The sequence below is a fragment of the Chelonia mydas genome, chromosome 25 (assembly GCF_015237465.2).
Source record: "Chelonia mydas isolate rCheMyd1 chromosome 25, rCheMyd1.pri.v2, whole genome shotgun sequence".
NCBI lineage: Eukaryota > Metazoa > Chordata > Testudines > Cheloniidae > Chelonia > Chelonia mydas.
In genome coordinates, this window is record NC_057858.1 from 15694121 (window position 1) to 15715082 (window position 20962).

At 40.8% G+C, this 20962-nt stretch overlaps 1 protein-coding gene across 1 annotated transcript in view; it reads left to right on the forward strand.

Moving 5' to 3' along the window:
- CPAMD8 (C3 and PZP like alpha-2-macroglobulin domain containing 8) overlaps window positions 1–20962 on the forward strand; it is a 138006-nt gene that overhangs the window by 6774 nt on the left and 110270 nt on the right. The window contains exons 7-11 of the mRNA XM_043536043.1: window positions 755–829; window positions 2163–2321; window positions 3328–3469; window positions 4184–4325; window positions 6787–6894. Of these exons, the coding sequence (XP_043391978.1) occupies window positions 755–829; window positions 2163–2321; window positions 3328–3469; window positions 4184–4325; window positions 6787–6894 (626 nt within the window). The remainder of the gene's footprint in view (window positions 1–754; window positions 830–2162; window positions 2322–3327; window positions 3470–4183; window positions 4326–6786; window positions 6895–20962) is intronic.

Sequence of the window (20962 nt, forward strand, 5' to 3'; positions counted from 1 at the left end):
ATATCGTTTTGAATAGAGGAAGAGAGAATGTATAATCCAGTATGGTGCTTTCTTCATGTCACTACAGGGATGGAGGCCTCTCCTTAGTGTGTCACCAAGCATATCTGTCCTCTAAAGTGTGACCAGGTACAATTAGTAAAGGCTCACATGGTCTCTGCTGGTGGGGATTTGATTTGTGTGCCACCAGCACTCCATTGTGAGTCCAGCTTCCATTTCTTCTTAGACCCTACTCTGACTTTGGCTAGTTTTCAAGTTAGTTCTTCATCTTGTTGTGCTCTTACCCATGCTTTCTAATGATGTCCCAAAGTTCACAAATATGCATGAAGGATAGTTGCACCCCATGATTTGTATAGTACAATACTTGAAAATTAAACTGAGGTCCCTTTTACGTTGACAACGATTCATCCAACACAGTATAGAAACTTCATATCCTCTAGTGGTATTGTGAATCCTTCAGAGAGTACATTAAGTAGAGTGACAGGATAAAAGAACAATAACCCAAAGTTAACCAGCCTCCATGCTGGTAGGTGAGAAATGCTCCATTATTAAGAAATACACCCATTTGAAAAAACAGTAGTCAGTGTGTAGTTGACACTGGGTGATAACAGGGCAGGCTTTGTTTACAAATGTACTTGTAATGATCAGAGATGCTGCTTTGAACAGACTCAAACTTTAGTTTAGAAATACTTGTTTGTATTTAATTTGTAAGTATATGTGCTACCATTAAATTTTTTTTTAAATCAATTTCCTTAAGAAATCTTCTGATCCTGATGATGTGATTGGGATGTTGGAATCTCAGGCATTGCTATTAAACTATGCATCAATGAAGGTAAGATACAGATAGTCAAATGTTTGGTATTCCAGAGCTACAAAAAAACATAGCCTATTGGAAAACTTTCTAAATATAATTGAAACAAACTTTCTGCCCCACACAAGTTAAATTTGTGATTCAGATATCCTTGGTTATGCAATTGTGATTCACTTCAGACACTTCCTCATATATAAAAAGAAAAGGAGTACTTGTGGCACCTTAGAGATTAACCAATTTATTTGAGCATAAGCTTTCGTGAGCTACAGCTCACTTCGTCGGATGCATACTGTGGAAAGTACAGAAGATCTTTTTATACACACAAACCATGGAAAAAATGGGTGTTTACCACTACAAAAGGTTTTCTCTTCCCCCCCCCGCCCCCCACCTCATATATAGCATTTCATGCACTTCATTAAACAATGATCAGGACTGAGAGAGCTTCTGAGATAGTTGGGAGGAGCCTCCAATTTCCAGATGAAGTGCACACTTTGACCATTCTTATATTTTTGCAATGGTATAAGTGTGCATGGTACACTATAGATAAAAGTATTGAGCCCTTGCTCCCAAGAGATTACAGTCTAAATTAGGATGATTTAAGGAGGGAGAGCAACATAGTGGGAGGGGAATACAGGGATGGGATGACAAGCGATTCAGCAATCTGCTTAGGTATTCACTGAGGTTAATGATACAGATTTACACAGTTGTTCATTAGGTTTACAAGCCATCATACTATAATGGAAGAGGTATGTTTGGGGGGAAATTTGGAGGCGAGAGTAGAGTCAAATGGGGAGGGGAGGAGGATTTGGTATTAGAAGCTGCATGGAAGGTGAGGAAATAAGGGACCAGATGATATAGGGAGTGGTTAAATATTTGACTTGGGTGGAGTGAAGTGGACAAGGTGGGGAGTTAGACTGGTACAGGATCCTGAAGACCTGGTCGAATATGATACAGAAGATGAGGGGAAATCACCGAAAACATTTGAAGAAGAGATGGTCGTGGTCAGAGGGACTGAGTAAGGCATATGACACATCTCCCTCTGAAAACTCAGTTAAATTTTTTTCTCTACCCTTGCACACTTCCTAAGTTTTCCCTTTTATAGACTAGATGCCATCTTGACTTCAGGGAGCTCTAGTAAATGATCATGGAGGTGAGAATCTTCCTTTACAGAATATAATAGCATTTTAGTAACTATATAAGGTACAGAAAAATCACTGCATACAGTGAGTTAACTTCTGAATTCAAACTTGTTTGAATTTCTCTTCTCTCTCAAAATATTTTGAAAATAACTTAAACCACAGCTAAGTACTTTAGGGTTTAATATTGGCTCCAAATACATTCTTGGATTTCACAGATAGAAAAAAATATTGCCCAGCTGGAGGAGAAAGGTGAAAGAAATTTATCAATCTTGTGTGAAGAAAAGGAAAAACAGCAGAAAAAGCTGTATGAGCTGAAACGCCAACTATTGCTCAAGAAGAGAGAGCAGAAGCTTGAAGAAGTGCTGGATAAACAGGTTAGTTTATCACACATCATGTTTCTCCTGCAGTTTGCAATTGCTCTGAAGAAGCAAACTTTGGCCTTTTGGTACCTTCTGTGCCTCAAACAAAAAAGCATCAAATTTGAACCCTGCTGTGACACTTTATGCTTCTCGGCCAACGTTAAGGAGATAGAATATCTGCAGCACCTGCTTTGGTGGCCTCTCATGTATAGACTGGAGGAAACACATGGAGGTCTGAAGGAAGAGCAAGAGCATATTCTGAGCTGTGGGGAGGTGATAGTGCACCAGTCACCAGAGCAGCTCATAATCTAAGGCATGTAAGGCTTAAAGCAATAGTAACATCCTTTAGTCTTTTGTGGTACACCACTTGTGAAAGCACAGCATCTGGCCCCAAACATCCTGGACTACTACAGATATCCGGGCCAGAGCAGAGGCACTGATCACCTCCTGGGTTGTGGGGTGTGACACAATGGCATCTCCTTGTTGTGTGTTTTCTGTTTTGTGGCATGGGATCAGCATAAGGAAAACTGCAGTGGACCTTGATGCATTGAGATAGGTGGCAGCAGCTCCATCTTGGCATGGTACCTGAGGGAACTTTTTAAAAACATCACTTAATGGGAACATATTGTAGAACTATAATAACCAAACACCAAGAGCCTTGCTAATAGTGATTTAAGGATCCCTTTAAAACTACCCCAACTGGTTAGAACAAAACATTCTCATCTTTTTCAGTTTATTTTGTGCATTGGCAGTGCTTCCAAACAGAGGAAGTAAAGAAACAGATATTGGAGCAGGCCTCCTCAAACATGGAGGGGGGGCACTTTTGAAAATAGGAGTATGTGACGATACAGCCACAGAATTTGTTGATTTCTTTAAATCCTATTGATGGTCTTTTTAATACTGAACTAGACTCAAATCTCACTTTATTCTTTAAGACAAACCAGATTAAAAAATTCTGACTGTTCTTTCAGAGTGGCTTCTCTGCATTGAGGTGCTGGGTTATGTCCCTTTTTGTTTTCAGATTGAAGTCCTTGCTCCTCTTCTTACTGTCTGTGAACAGTTTAAGGAGGAGTATAAGACCTTTGCAACTGCCCTGGACACCACTAGACATGAGCTTCCCATGAAGAACATTCACATGGAAGGAAATAGACACAAATATTTGGGTATGAAAACTCCAAATTAACAGGATTTTGCACTTTTCAGTGTACTTGACTCTTGTGTACTTCTTTGAATTGAAATGTAACTCTAACCTTGTTAAATCCATGGCATGACTCTTGTTCGCTGCCCTTGGGTTTTTCTATGGAGGAGACACTGAAACATTAGTCCCAAGCTTTGCTTTGTATTGTCTGCATATTTGTTCATCTCTAGTTAATAAGCTGCATCCATCCAGTTTCTTTTTCTGTAAGAAGAGCAGAGCACTCTAAACTAAGAACACTTGTGTAGCATTTATAAGAGATTTTTTTTATGGGTTCATTATTATTGAAAGTATCTGCAAGGATTGACATTTGGATATTGTGTCAATAGCAACATATAGCTAGTCAAGGAATTCTGAATAAATGAAGCTTCCGCTCCTGTTGTAGCAATACATGGTCTTGGCTTGTAAACTTTCTGTGGAACCTACTAATCTCACAAACTGAATTGAACGAGTTACCTAGTCTCCTGCTGTGATTAGTCTTAATATAATGCAAGACAATTTCGCTCTCATAGTAACATGCTCCTGTTGCCTTTTCCTGAAGGCTGAGTGTTCACCAGTATGCTCGGATGTTCTTCAAGCTCTTGGGTGACCACTCAAGCTGCTGACGTCTTTAAAATGTATATTATTAACAGGTGCCACTGTACATTCAGTGATAATAGCTGTAACATTTGCTCTTTTGTAGAGGACGTACAAAAGCATTTAGCTGTCACACAAAGTCTTTTAGTGGAAGCTGCACCTGGTTACTTGGAAGAAAATTCAAAGGCATTCCCAGTACTGAAAGAACTTAAGGAAATTGCTCTCAAAATGGATGCAGAACTTGAAAGGTATGTACAAAATCATGCTGAAGACTCCTGAGTTCTATAATGGATCTTAAAATCTGTTTTTAAAAAAAAACTGCAGGTCCTACAACCTCTTCAGACAATCCATATATGAAATGGCTAGTGCCACTAAGCTTACCGCCTGTACCCTAGTTTAGAGCTGGCCACGACTGGCCTGATTTCACCCCCTCCCCTACAGAGCAAGAAACACACACACCCATTTACTCCCCTTGTTCCCACCCCCAAAAGTCTACCTACACAGAAGGCAATGAGGAAAGGATCACACAAGGGGGTGGTTAGTGTGACACATTCTGACTCCCATAAACAAATTTCAACCAAGGCTAGCAGTCCTAAAGTCCTGAAAGACAGGACAACAGCAAGTACCAGGGATTGGAGGTGTGGGCTGCAGCACTCTGTCTTCAAGAACATAATGCAAAGAAGACCATGACGCTGCTCTCCTATTCTTCCATATCGCTTTGCAAAGAGGCTCCAGTAATGGATTATACCTCCCCTCTGCATCAGTGTATATCTCTGGGAGTATCCTGAACCCAATTCCTTTCCCCTGCTATACCCCATGAGTCACCACTTCCATAAAGGCTTGCTGCTGGCACATCCACCAGAGGTGAGAAAGGAACATAATGCAATAGGGTAAATATTCCCCCAAGAAGCAGACTAGAGTTGAAATAACTAGGGCTGTCAATTAATTGCAATTAACTCAAATATTAATTGCGATTAAAAGAATGAATCACACTTATAACAATAGAATACCAATTGAAATTTATTAAATATTTTTGGATGTTCTACATTTTCAATATTGATTTCAATTACAGCACAAAATACAAAGTGCACAGTGCTCACTTTATATTTTCATTACAAATATATGCACTGTAAAAATGAACAAAAGAGTGTTTTTCAATTCACCTCATACAAGTACTGAAGTGCAATCTATCGTGAAAGTGTAACTTACAAATACAGATTTTTTTTTTTTTTGTTACAGAGCTGCATTCAAAAACAAAACAATGTAAAACTTCAGAGCCTACAAGTCCACTCAGTCCTCCTTCTTGTTCAGACAATCGCTAAGACAAACAAGTTTGTTTACATTGATGGGAGATACTGCTGCCTGCTTCTTATTTACAATGTCACCTGAAAGTGAGAACAGACGTTCTCATGGCACTTTAGTAGCCGGCATTGCAAGGTATTTACATGCCAGAGTTGCTAAACATTAGTTTGCCCCTTCATGCTTTGGCCACCATTCCAGAGGACTTGCTGATGATGCTCGTTAAAAAAATATGTAACAATTAAATTTGTGACTGTACTCCTTGTGGGGAGAGTTGAAAGTCTCCGGCTCTGTTTTACCCGTTTTCTGCATATATTTCATGTTGTAGCAGTCTCGGATGATGACCTAGCACATCTTAGTTTTAAGAACACTTTCACAGCAGATTTGACAAAACGCAAAGAAGGTACCAATGTGAGATTTCTAAAAATAGCAGAAGCACTTGACCCAAGGTTTAAGAATATGAAGTGCCATCCAAAATCTGAGAGGGACAAAGTATGGATCATGCTTTCAGAAGTCTTAAAAGATCAACACCCTGATGCAGAAACTACAGAACCCAAACCACCAAAAAAGAAAATCAACCTTCTGCTGGTGGCATCTGACTCAGATGATGAAAATGAACATGCATCAGTCCGTACTGCTTTGGATCGTTATCAAGCAGAACCCATCATCAGCATGGAAGCATGTCCTCTGGAATGGTGGTTGAAGCATGAAGGGACATATGAATCTTTAGCGCATCTGGCACGTAAATATCTTGCAACGCCAGCTACAACAGTGCCATGTGAACGCCTGTTCTCGCTTTCAGGTGACATGGTAAACAAGAAGCAGGCAGCATTATCTCCTGCAAACTGTAACCAACCTTGTTTATCTGAGTGAAGGGCTGAACAAGAAGTAGCACTGAATGGACTTGTAGGCTGTAAAATGTGACATTGCTTTGTTTCTGAATGCAGTTATTTTTTGTACATAATTCTACATTTGTAAGCTCAAATTTCATAATAAAGAGATTGCCCTACAGTACTTGTATGAGGTGAACTGTAAAAAAAGTGTATTTTTCAATGCAAATATTTGTAATCAAAAATAAAGTGAGCACCGTATACTTTGTATTCTGTGTTGTAATTGAAATCAATATATTTGAAAATGTAGTAAACATCCAAAAATATTTAAAAACACTAATCATGCTGTTAAACAATAGAATACCATTTATTTTAATCGCTTGACAGCCCTAGAAATAACATGAAATAAAAAAACTCACAGGCCTGCTCATGACTGAACCCAGAGACCTCTCCCTCTACAACACCCCCAAGTTCTTGCTATATTGGAAAGCAAACCCACATCTTCTACCACTTTACTGCTCATTTAAGTAAGTTACAATTATCCACAATAATTGCTTCAGTCTGTCTGACTTGTTTACAGGAGCTTCAAGCAAGTACAGGACCTGTCCTTTGAAATCAGTAAGGAAGTTTCTTTGCATAACCAAAAAGTCTGTGAAGAGACTCATGGAATAGAGACCCTGAAACACTGGTACTTCGATTAGCTTTGAAATGTTCCTCAGTGACTTGAACGCCTGTGGATGCTCAACCAAGGCCAAGGAGCTTGCACAAAAAAGCAGACTAAAGTTAAGGACATCTGCCTGGTAACTTTATCATACATTTCCTCAGTTATATAATTGTAAAACATTCATGAGCTATGATGTGGAGCACTCTTATAACTGAACCAACGTGGCATGAGTCCATTTTAGACTCAAACCCCCAGCCCTACATCCTTTGTGGAAGCTCATTGTCATTGCTAGGTCATTTTAAATGCTGAAATGTGGAGTAAGAGCTATAAGAAATGTTACTGTTGACAAATTTAGTACACCCATCCAATTTGTTTGTGTTCCTTGTGCGTCGTTTCAGCTGCAGCGGGGCAAGAGATCTCTTCCCAAGGGAAATGTGGCTCAAAGGTCATTGTGTCAATATGTAGATGCAGGACCAAATGTGTGTGGAACTGTGCATTATTGACATTAGCCTGCAAGAGGGATGCCTGAGCTCATGTCGTGTGCACTGGTCATTCTGTGAGGAAGTGCAGCAGGAAGTCTGATCACCCCTTTCCTTTGCAGTTTGGCAAGAGGAAAAGTCCAGAGAGATGGCTATCGCTTTAAGTGGTAGTTAAATCAAAGGATGTTGAATGGGCGAACTGATCACTGACTTCTCTGTAATATTGTGTTTGGTAAAGCTTAAAAATCTCATGCTTAAATTCTTGTTCTGTATCTTAGTACTTTTCTTTTGTATTTAGGTTAAGTTTTGTTTGGAAGGAGATTTATCTTTCTGAAACTTACTCTCGTCACTAATGGCCTTATTATACGGTTCACTCATGCCAGGTCTTGGAGAAGGTTGTGTACAATTTCCTGGAGCCCTTTTAATATACACGAATGAAAAATAAACTTTATTTCCTGAACTGTCCTGTTTCCCCATATTATTACTTTCTACAAGCCTTTTCTAGTGGAGCAAGCTACAGCATCATGTCCTGTATGGGAAATCGGTGTATAAAAGCTGCTGCAGAAGGGTCTGTCCTCCTTATAGCACCGTTCAGAGCTGCTCTGTGTCACTGTCTCATGCTCCCCACTAAGATCTCTCAAATGTCTCTACTGCCCAGTCTGGGTATTGAAACTCACCCAGGAGCAGCCATCTCCTCAGGAGGGTGCCTTCTGTCAGGGCCTAGTACAAGGAGGGCTTAAAGGATCCATGGGGCGGGGGCAGGCTCTAGCCACTAAGCCACTAGACTTCTTTAAAATCCCTCCTCTGCTGTTCTCAAGTTTAAATCTAGGGCTGTCAACAGGAGGCCTTCACGTGTCTCCGCCATACAGCAGCTACAATGGGCTGATCTGTTATCAAGTCACTAGGAAGCATACTACTCAATTTAGGACCATGTACTAATCAGAGAGGAGTTTGTTATGTGCTGCTTGTCCAACACTATGCCAAATGACCAATTAGTGCAATACTGTCTGTTCTAAACTCTAAAGCTAAGTCCATCTATTGGCAATTTTACTACTCTGGACTTTCTAGTAGTTTTAAGGTGACAATTTACATCTTGTTGATGAAAATGTTACATGTAGAATGCTATAGGTCAGTAGTTCTCAAACTTTTGTACTGGTGACCCCTTTTACATAGCAAGCCTCTGAGTGCAACCGCCCCCCATTTATAAATTAAAAACACTTTTTAATATATTTAACACCAGTATAAATGCTGGATGCAAAGCAGGGTTTGGGGTGCAGGCTGACAGCTTGTGACCCCCTGAAGGGTCCCAACCCCCAGTTTGAGAACCCCTGCTATAGGTGAAATGGATTAGACAAACTTTACTTTGTAAAAGCAGGTATGAGCACAAATTAGCAAATATACTTTTTAGAACTTAGAATTTTTCTGTACACTAGAGTCTTGTCTATTTCTGTGGATAGAAATCTGTAGTCAACTATTTCATGACCTTTGTCCACCACCCTTGGAATTCTGTCTGTGGAGGTTACACTGCAACACTGGTCCCACACTTTTTGCTTTGTATTGTTTCAGGTTTGTTCATCTGTAGTTAAGCTGTGTCTGTCCAATTTGTTGTTTTCCTGCTGTAAAACAAGCAGAGCGCTCTAGGTGAAGAGCATCTTCCTCTTCCTCCCCCCCCCAGCTCTCTAGCATGTTTCTGCACTTCCTCACAGTTGTTGTTCTTAAGCCCTTTAAGTTTGTCCTTCATGGTAATAAAACTTCATCCTGAATTCTCTTTTGTTTTGCAAAGAACAGAGACACAGATCATTCTGATTCTTGTAGGTAGTTCCTTCCTGTTAGTCTGGGCCTTTAAGTTAGTTTCTTGAAAGAAAACAAGTTTACTTGTTTAACATTAATTTGTTGCTTTTTCTGGTCCACCAAAACTCTAAGGAATTCTTAGAATTTAAGAATGCTGCCGTGTCTTCAACACTGTAAACAGATTTGAGCAGCTTTAATTTCTTGTTGATTTGTTGCATGTAGGGATCAAATAATCCATGGCATGTAAAACTTGTTTTATTTATAGTCTGGTGCCCTAACTTTACTGTGTCCTGCTCTTCAGTGTTAGCTCTAAAGTTTTTATCTATTAATCTGCATAAAGGATAGTTCAGCAAGGCAGGAGCAAGAATAGACCATTTCTGAACCTGGATTTCTAAATTTTCAATTGTTTTCCTCTGTTTTTAATTAAATGGATGCAAAAATTAATGTACAGAAATTGCCATTGTGAATCATGCCATGGTCTGTTCAGTCAAATATCCTGGCTCCAACAGTGGACAGCACCAAATGCATTAAAGGAAGGTGCAAGAAATGCCAAAGTTGGCAGAAGAGGGCTAATCTGCCCCTCATTAAGGACTCATCCTAACCCCTAATAGTTAAACTAGTTTCATAGTACAGGGGGTTTTAGGTCTCTAGCATTTCATCTCTTGAGAACCAAATTCAAATTTTAGCTCTGTGGGCTTATATCACAGCAACTACAACCATGGACAGAAGTCATTCTTGCTAGGGCTTGAAGGGGGAAAGGGGTGGCATCAGGTCAGCAGTTGCCATGTGTTGGCATACTTGTATGGGGAAGCAAAACTGGATTGAGGTGTTCTAGATTAGGGTTAAAATGTGTTGATCACTCAGGAGAAAAAAAATATATCAGGAAGTTTTTATCAGCTGCTGTCTGTGATTTGGCAAGTGTGATTTGAAGTGTCCAGAGTGGTGGTCATTTCTGGGTATGAGTAGTAACATGTAAAGAGGATGGACGTGAGGAAAACTGAACGTGTAGGCCATGACTTAAATAGCCAACAAGATATGAGGTTTTTTGTTTTGTTTGTTTTGAACAAGTTGTTGGGAAGGAGACTTCATGCGTTTTTCTTATTTTGGCATCACTTTTCATAAATCTATTGTAACTCTTAACACTGCCTTGGATGGGAAGTCACTATATAAAAGCCACTAAGACTCTTCTTATGCATCATTTTGATATCCTCTGAAGGGCTTCCACTGCACTAAAACCTAGGAGGGGCCGGTAAGTTATTCTTTCAAACTATTCATTTGGTACTGCTTATTCCACTAAAACTAGGATGTACGCTGAGCAGTTCCCACCTGAGCAATGCTTTTCACTGCTCCAGTTGGCACTGTTCTTGGGTGTCGGCAATATGGATCATTTACTACAGATGCCTACAACTCAAAGAGGGGTTTCTATTTGAGTCTCTGCTGTAGTCTCTGACTGAATGCATCCGATGAAGTGAGCTGTAGCTCACGAAAGCTTATGCTCAAATAAATTTGTTAGTCTCTAAGGTGACACAAGTACTCCTTTTCTTTTTGCGGATACAGACTAACGGCTGCTACTCTGAAACCTTCTGTAGAAATGTGAAGGATTCACTTACAGAAACTGACCACTGGATGGAGGACTTTGCTAACTACTTAAGTCTAGTGTGTGGCCACAAGTTGGCAGATCATCAGCTAATAACTGCTTCTGTTTTTTGATGGGTGGAAATCTGAATAGATGAGTTCCTACATAATAAATGTGTTGGTTTAATATGCTTTTCAAGGTTAGGGTGATCACCATTCATCTGTCCCTGTGCCTTTAACTCCTGCTCATCCTAAGTGAGTCTCTAAAGCACTAACTTTTCTTCAGAGAGTTAATGGTATTTCTTTTAACCTTTGTGAAAAAGACCAAAAATCCAATTTATGGTGCTTTTGTAATTCTTTTGTGCGGTGAACCTATACAAGACACATCTATAATCTAATAGCTTTGGTAACAAACCCCTGGAGAAATGAAAACTTCATAATTCCTTTATTCGGTGACTCTCAAAGTGTTTATGGTATTAGTCTTATACATGGCCAGTCAAAAGTCTCTATTTCCTTTGAAATAGGCTGTGTTCAAGTTTAAAACAATCTTGCATCTTTATAGTATATGTGCCAAAATACTATTTATCCAATAAACCTTGATACAAAGGTACGGGTACTTTTAAAAAAATCAAAGGATTTTGAAAGATATGTATTGACATGCTAGTCCATCTCCCTGCATAGTCAACTCCTGTATACTGCCTTCTTAAACTAAACAAATGTAGACCTGCACAACGGATTTCAATGACTAAAACTATTTACCAGTTAGATGGAAACTCTTGCTTAGCCATCCCAATTTTATATAATGGTTTCAGTACGTGTTATGTAAAAAAAGCTCTGCCTGCTCTTTGCAATTTGGGGGATTAGGAGAGGTAGTTAAGGGCAGAGTTTCAGCTGGCTCTAGTCAGTTTTATCCACAACCTAATTTTTTTCGTAGTATGTGTAAAACCAAGTTCACTAGAAGAACATGTTAGTAAGCTGTTGCCCTACAACTCTTCCCCCTCCCCACCCCCCCAGAAATATAGTTTTGCCAAATGGCAGTGTAGACTGGAAATAATAAGAGAACCTATATGGCTCTTCTTTCTCTCCACTGATGGACTTTTTTAAGATGATGCTTGGCCTAGTCCTCTTAAACGCACCACTCCTTTGTGATAGTCCTCTCCAGCCCCGAGCTTATCATTTATATGAAAAGTTGCTTATGGGACATCACAGGTTGACACTTTGTAACTGATTCTTGTTTTTCTGTGAAACGGTCCAGATATGGCCAGCATATCTCTGTGCTAAGAGGTAGTGGAGTCCTATCTTAAGACATTGAATTAAGCTTCACAGAAATCTTTTAATTTCTGAAGCATCCAAATTCTGCTCAGTGGACAAGAGAAGAGAACATGCAATTCCATCAGTAGACACTTTCAGACTAAATTAAATCTCTTTACTTTGTTTCATCAACAGGAAATGCAACAGGCATTCATAGAAAGAATGAGGGGTAGCCATGTTGGGGGGGGGGAAATCAGTCTAGGGAGGATAAGGACCTGTTTGTCTGGAGTCTGACTGAGGAAGCTAATCCTAGATAGCTATTTAGGTCTACGCCAATAAATGTGATATGCCACATTTCAGCAAAGAATAGAATGTGATTATTTTCTCATATAAATGCATCTAGTTAGACCGTTACATTTAAACTAGGTCAGCTAATTTGCTGTGATTTGATTCCCAGCATGAAAACACTGAGTCCAAACCTGATACTCAGAAGTAGTGAGACAGATTAAAAGTAGCGGGGTACTTCAAAAGGAGTTTTGTAACTGGCATGTGAGATAAAGGAAACAGTTTGTCCTGGGAATCTTGCGCCATTAACCCTTCCAAGTCCAGCACAGGGTCAAATAGAACTGGGAGGAAAGCTAAAATACAGCTATACAGAACAAATGTAGAGGAGTAGAATTTCATAAGCACAAAATCCATACTATAGTTTGAATCCCATGATGGGAATTCTACCTTTTGTCCCTTAGTATTGTTAAGTGAAGAAAAGATAGCTATATTGATGTTTGTGGGTCTTGTGGAAGAAGTGAGTTGGAGCCTGGCATTGGGATGTTCCAGTAGATTTTAACGTCCTTTATCTTTTAGATGGTGTTTTCTTTGAAAGGCTAAAACATACTACAAGTTTAAAAAAAAAAAGAGGGGGGGGGCACACAATAACAAAAAAAAAAAAAAAATGCATGAATTGGGGACAGAATTTATTTGACATCCTAGAAGAACTAGTCTAGTATCCAGAAAACAAATGCTCTTGCCTCAATGCACTTGCTCATATTTGTTCCATAATTAAATGTGATAGTGGTGGTGGTCTGTTTTGCTTCCTAAATCATATTACTATCCTGATGCCACTTTGGACCCATGAAACAATAGTTTATCAAGAATAGAGCAGCCTTAACATGGAAATAATGGAGAGGATTCTGAGCAGTGAACTTGGCAGTAATCCACTTCCAAGAACATGCAAGTCTAATTTATCTCCAGGCATTTATTCCTTCTCAGCTGAGATTGGGTTGTTTCATAGTTTAACGTGATTCACAGCAGAGCTCGTTTCTTTTTGAAAGTGAGATTCACAGTATGTAATAGCTGCATGAAATGAAGCTAGAGCAGAGTCTGAAACTTGAGATTATAGGGAGCATAGTGTAATAAATGAGGGGAATAAATTACCGATGGGCTAGGAAGGAGATGTTTCAATGATCTTAGAACTAGGAGATCATCAAAAAGGGGAAAGCAAATAATAGCTCTACTTCCTAGTAGAACTGTGTTCTCATAGTTGTAAGTCCTGCTTTCTCCACAAAAGGTGTTTAGCCACATAATTCATGACCCAGTAATCTCTAATGCCCCAGAAAAGGTATTTGCTTCCTTGGAATAATATTTCCTGTGTAATTTATTTTACACATAACAGACTATGTAATCTTCACAAAGGGGGGAAAGAACTACACTTAGGCTTTATACTCTGTCTTATGTGAGTAAATGTTAGATGAACCAAATAAGTCTGTTCCAAGTTGCCAGAAGCAATAGTTTATAAATAAATAGGTATAGGTGTAACTTTCGTGGATAAATTATCCAGTGAAGCAATCAAGTGATTAATACATAGGGATTTAATGCTTGTTTCTCTCATCCAAAGTAACTGAATGTGTACAGTATCTCTAAGTATGAGGGATTTGTAAATCTTTTGGGGCAGTAGTTCCTTGCTGGTGCTGCAGGCAGCAGTCATCTATACTATGAGCATAGTGGGAGGCTTACTGCAGCGGAGTGATCAAAAGGGTGTGTACAAAACATAGCACATATGGGAGTGTCTGCTCAGTATGTCCAAATGAAGTCACTGCCTACTGGTCATTCTCAGCCTCACGTCAGGCAGTCAGACAATACTGAGTGTGGTACAGGTGACTGAATAGGCTTCTGCCAACCATTAGATAAATAATGCGGCTGAGCTCCACTAGGAAAGAGAACAATAGACATAATTCATGACTCTTACCTTTTCTTGAACTGTCAAGAATATCTGCTCAGGTCAAATGCGCTGAGTTTGGCTAGTATTATGAACAGATTCTCAAGAGCTGTAGCATTAAAGGTTTTTTCCAGTTTATTATTTAGGGAATTGGAAAATTGATGCAATTCATCTTTCCCTTGAATGTTCCTCTTAAATCTTTATTCACACAATACTTTAGGCTTGTCCCATCTGAGCTATTACAGTCCTCTTGTTCATGTTTATCTTAAATTGCTAATGTCTAGGTGTTCATCTGCCAGGCCAGAGGTACAATCATGATAAGTTTTTGAGCAGTCTGCTAACCAGATGAACTATCTTTAGACCTCTTACAGTTGCTTTTCATTCTGTTTTTGGAAAACATAAGCTAACTAGTTCCAACAGTCATTTGCACCAGGGTCTCCTGCTTTGTACGTCTGTTTGCTTCCTTGTGGATAGCCCTCTTATGAGGCACAGTCAAAAGGTGCTGGGAGGCTTTTGGGTGTAGCTGGAGTGCAGCACACTTCAGCTCTGCCTCCTCAGGCTCTCTGTGATGGGGTGGGAAAGATTCCCTTTATGTCACTGGTGGAACATAAAGGACTCTAGCCACAGAGAATTGTGGCCTGCCTGTCTGTCTGTGTGTGTCTCTCTCTCTCCTCCCCCCTCCCCCCCCCAAAGTCTTTGTGCATGCCATATGCAAGTGGAGCTGATCCTCAGCTCATCAACGGTCAGTGAGCTGCTCAGTGCCCAGCAGGTGTTTCTGTATGTTAGGCTAATGGGTATTTATTGGATTACTGTAGTTTTCCCCTCCTTGGAGTAAATACCACTTTGTTGGAGATCCGGAAACTCATACTGAATATGATAAACAAAGGGCTGGCTGGACCACGAGTGCCAGGATATGAAAGAAGTTCCAGAGTGGCAAATGATTCACAATTAAAGGCATTTCCAGTGATTATGTGAGCATTCCTGTTCAATTCACAGAAATAATTTTAGGTTGGTTGTTCTGCTGTGTGGTTTTTAAAGCAGACACAGAAATGGAGAATTGTTTTGCAGAATATTTTTTAAACAATATTCACCCAGTATCTGTCTTTAAAATTTTATTGAAATGAATGTGCAAGGAATAGCCTGCAGTTTCCAGAACAAGTACAATGGAAGGCATAGTCCATTTTATTCCATTGTATCTAACCACAGGTCCCCTATTTTTTAAAAAAAATTAATTCTCAGTCTATATATCAGACATTCAGAGGTGGGACACTGTGAAACTTCTAAAGTCCATTCATATAGAATGGGAATCTTTTTTTCTAATATTTACTGCATGTGACTGATAAAACCGCACAAGAGAAAAGAATATACCGACATAGCTGTGAGAAGAAGTAAAATAGTCTTCAGGAAATAGGCAATATTTACTGTACATTTTCACCGTGCTTTTGCAGTTTTATACAATGCAGTGATATAGGTATTAGTCACAGCCAGTTTCTCATCATTGCCCAAAGTATTTTCAGTGGGGCTCATTACTAATCTGGTCATACCTATGACAGTCATCCTTTATCTTGTTTTCGAGGTTAATCCCTTTACTGTCTTCAAATCCAGTCTTGTATCATTTCTTTTCCCTGAGGGAGCCATATAATGCTTGTACAAAAAAAATAAGCTCCAATTCCCCAAGTCTTCCCATTTTCCCCCATTCCCTGCTGCCAGTGTCTAGCCCTAGTCTGACCACTTATCACATGATGTGACTTAAACACAGTAGTCCTAGCTGAATGTCCAGATTCATACAGATATATATGCATTACAGTTGATGGAATGGCAGTATGTGAAACAAGTGATAACGTAGATATTAGCATCTGATGGGAGAGCAATACAGCAGTGCACAGACACTCTAGGAAGTTTTTGGAGACTGTTGGGGACAACTTCCTGGTGCAACTACTGGAGGAACCAACCAGGGGCGGTTCTCCTCTTGACCTGCTGCTTACAAACAGGGAAGAATTGGTAGGGGAAGTAGAAGTGGGTGGCAATCTGGGCAGCAGTGACAATGAGATGGATCCTCACAAAACAAAGGAGAGTCGCAAAAGACGGACCCTGGACTTCAGCAAAGCAGACTTTTTGACTCCCTTAGGGAACAGATGGGCAGGATCCCCTGGGAGGCTAATATGAGGGGGAAAGGAGTCCAGGAAAGCTGGCTGTATTTTAAAGAAGCCTTATTGAGGGTGCAGGAACAAACCATCCCGATGTGCAGAAAGAATAGCAAATATGGCAGGCAACCATCTTGGCTTAACAGTGAAATCTTCGGTGAGCTTAAACACAAAAAGGAAGCTTACAAGAAGTGGAAACTTGGACAGATGACTAGGAAAGAATATAAAAATATTGCTCGAGCATGCAGGGGTGTAATCAGAAAGACCAAAACACAACTGGAGTTGCAGCTAGCAAGGGATCTGAAGCGTAACAAGAAGGATTTCTACAGGTATGTTAGCAACAAGAAAAAGGCAAAGGAAAGTGTGGAACTCTTAATGAATGGGGGAGGCAACTTAGTGATAGATGATGTGGAAAAAGCTGAAGTACTCAATGCTTTTTTTGCCTCAGTCTTCACAGACAAGGTCAGCTCCCCCACTGCTGTCCTGGGCAACACGTTATGTGGAGGACAAGAGCAGCCCTCAGTGGTGGAAGAATGGGTTAAGGACTATTTAGAATAACTGGCCATACACAAGTCCATGGGTCCAGATCTAATGTATCCGAGGGTGCTGAGGGAATTGGCTGCTCACGAATGGAACGTTTGGGCTGGAGATAGTTTGGTGTCTGACCCCTTTACCTGCCGAGACCTACCTTCAGATCCTAGTTCAATGAGGACCAAGAGAAAGTGTGCTGGTATCTCACCTGTGGCAGTAACGGGTGCCTCTCTGTGGAACACAGCACATGTATGATGGAGCACAATAGTTAGCATTTACTTAGGAGAGGCGAAGGACTGGGATTACCGGGGTAGAGGTGGAGAGCGAGATGCGCTGGCGGAGCAGCGTGAATATCAAAGATGGGAACAGCTGGGGGCTCTGCAGTTCACGACTGAGGTACATCAGCAGAGCTAGGAGAAAGTCTGGGATGCTAATAGCAGGGAGTTGGACAGGACTGAAGCGCACTGGCAGAGCTGACCCCTATATCTGCCTGCACCATGCTTGGCTCTGCCCAGAGCTATTTAGTCTCTCATCAATATGCACAGCATTGTAAAAAAGAAAAGAAATTTGCCTTAAGGACATAAGAACGGCCATACTGGGTCAGATCAAAGGTCCATCCAGCCCAGTATCCTGTCTGCCGACAGTGGCCAATGCTAGGTGCCACAGAGGGAGTGAACCTAACAGGTAACGTTCAAGTGATCTCTCTCCTGCCATCCATCTCCACTCTCTGACAAACAGAGGCTAGGGACACCATTCCTTACCCATCCTGGCTAATAGCCATTAATGGACTTAACCTCCATTAATTTATCTAGTTCTCTTTTAACTGTGATATGATTGCAGAGCCATTGGCCATTATCTTTGAAAACTCATGGCAATTGGGGGAGGTCCCGGATGATTGGAAAAAGGCAAATATAGTGCCCATCTTTAAAAAAGGGAAGAAGGAGAACCGGGGGAACTACAGACCTGTCAGCCTCACCTCAGTCCCTGGAAAAATCATGGAGCAGGTCCTCAAGGAAACCCTTTTGAAACACTTGGAGGAGAGGAAGGTGATCAGGAACAGTCAACATGGATTCACCAAGGGCAAGTCATGCCTGACCAGCCTGATTGCCTTCTATGATGAGAGAACTGGCTCTGTGGCTACGGGAAAGCAGTGGACAAGATATATCTTGACTTTAGCAAAGCTTTTGTTACAGTCTCCCACAGTATTCTTGCCAGCAAGTTAAACAAGTATGGATTGGATGAATGGACTATAAAGTGAATAGAAAGCTGGCTAGATTGTCAGGCTCAATGGGTAGTGATCAACGGCTCAATGTCTAGTTGGCAGCTGGTATCAAGCAGAGTGCCCCAGGGGTCGGTCTTGGGGCCAGTTTTGTTCAACATCTTCTTTTTTTAATGATCTCGATGATGGGATGGATTGCACCCTCAGAAAGTTTATGGATGACACTAAGCTGGGGGGAGAGGTAAATACTCTGGAGGGTAGGGATAGGGTCCAAAGTGACCTAGACAAATTGGAGGATTGGGCTGAAAGAAGTCCTTGTTGAACCTCATCAGATAAGTGCAGAGTCCTGCACTTAGGACAGAAGAATCCCATGCACCGCTACAGGCTGGGGACCGACTGGCTAAGCAGCAGTTCTGCAGAAAAGGACCTGGGGATTACAGTGGATGAGAAGCTGGATATGAGTCAGCAGTGTGCCTGCGTTGCCAAGAAGGCTAACGGCATATTGGGCTGCATTAGTAAGAGCATTGCCAGCAGATCGAGGGAAGTGATTATTCCCCTCTATTCAGCACTGGTGAGGCCACATCTGAAATATTGCATCTAGTTTTGGTCGTCCCCACCATTACAGAAGGGATGTGGACAAATTGGAGAGAGTCCAGCGGAGGGCAATGAAAATGATCAGGGGGCTGGGGCACATGATTTACGAGGAGAGACTGAGGGAACTGGGATTGTTTAGTCTGCAGAAGAGAAGAGTGAGGGGGGATTTGATAGCAGCCTTCAACTACCTGAAGGGCTGTTCCACAGAGGATGGAGCTTAGCTGTTCTCAGTGGTGGCGGATGACAGAACAAGGAGCAATGGTCTCAAGTTGCAGTGGGGCAGGTCTAGGTTGGATATTAGCAAAAAGAAAAGGAGTACTTGTGGCACCTTAGAGACTAACCAATTTATTTGAGCGTAAGCTTTCGTGAGCTACAGCGCACTTCATCGGATGCATAAAGTGGAAAATACAGTGGGGATGTTTTTATACGCACAGACCATGAAAAAATGGGTGTTTGTGCGTATAAAAACATCCCCACTGTATTTTCCACTTTATGCATCCGATGAAGTGTGCTGTAGCTCACGAAAGCTTACGCTCAAATAAATTGGTTAGTCTCTAAGGTGCCACAAGTACTCCTTTTCTTTTTGCAAATACAGACTAACACGGCTGCTACTCTGAAACCTGTTGGATATTAGGAAACACTATTTCACTCGGAGAGTGGTGAAGCACTGGAATGGGTTCCCTAGGAAGGTGGTGGAATCGCCATCCTTAGAGGTTTTTAAGTCCCGGCTTGACAAAGCCTGGGCTGGGATGATTTAGTTGGTGATAGTCCTGCTTTGAGCAGGGGTTTGGACTAGATGACCTCCTGAGGTCTCTTCCAACCCTAATCTTCTATGATTCTGTGTAGTTCAGGTTGCATTGGGCATAGTCCATTCTAAACACTTCTCCATGACGTTTCTCAGACAATCCTTTTGGGTTGAAATTTCTCATAGTTGGTCTCTCCCAAATAGAACAAGTTACTTTTGGGCAAAGTTGCATTAAATCTGTTTGTTACTGAACTAGGGAAACATAAAACACTGGGGTGTTCTATACACTTTTTTCCTTTGTGTTCAAATAATATGGACAGATTTTTAAAACATCAACAACACATGGCAAGTATGAAAGAAAACAGTTCCTCAGAAATCTAGTTATAAATTAATCTCCCTTGCTGACTAAGAGATGCACTCAGGTTCACACCTAAGCAAGTTTCAGCTAGAAGTCCCCCTACTTGCACCAAGCAAACCAGTTTTCTCCTCTCCCAAGCCTCCATGCTTACACTCCTGCCTTTCAGAAGATGCCAGAAAGGAGCCATCAAATTGGCAGAGAGTGGGATGTACAATTTTATGTTCCAAGTGCTGGGTCTTGTTGTGCCTTTAAGCATGTGAAATCTGAATTGACAGGAATTGTCCTTTTGGGTCCCTGGATGCCATCTGAAAGGGAGCAATCGAGAGAGAACTTTAAGATTGCACATGGTAGCCTTTTTGCTGAGCCTTCCTATGTAGGTTTTGTTGAGTTAATGTTGTTGTTGAATTTTTATTCCCTGGAGCATTTTTGCAGCTGTTGGATATGTAGAAGTTACAAAACTTACAAATTCTGTGTGATGAGGCAAGCTTTACCCACACTCCCTTCTAGGTCTTAGGTCACCCTTCCACAAATCCCTGATTTAAACACCTTCTCCAGCTGCATTTACTATCTGCTAATTAAGTGTTTCCATTCCTTTGTAGCCTAACTGTGAATTAATCAGGTTTAATTAAACTGTCTCTGTATAAGCTTGTTTTCAGTACTTGAACTGATAGCCAAATTGTTGAGCAAAGCAATTAACTTTTTCTTCACCACCTGCCTTTGATGAATCTTTTTTCTTTTTAAGCAGTCATTTGCAGAAATGCTTTTTATATTTTCTGAAAATCCTGGGCTTTCCCTTGCTGCTTTCCTATAGGTTTCCCCAAGCTGCAGATGAACCATCCAAAAGAAAATTCTATATGAAAAACAAAAATGTAGTATTTTAAATACTGTACTACAAGACATGGTGCTCCATGGGCCAAATAGGCCTGAGAACTACAATAGCAAAACAACAGACTGTAGTAAGTTGCAATTCTTCAACAAAAAAAACGTCAAAAACAGACTCCAACGAGAGACTGCTGAATTGGAATTAATTTGCAAGCTGGATACAATTGACTTAGGCTTGAATAAAGATTGGGAATGGATGGGTCATTACACAAAGTAAAACCTATTTCCCGATGTTCTTGTCAACTGCTGGAAATCGCCCACCTTGATTATCACTACAAAAGGTCTGTCTCCCCCTGCTGTTAATAGCTCAC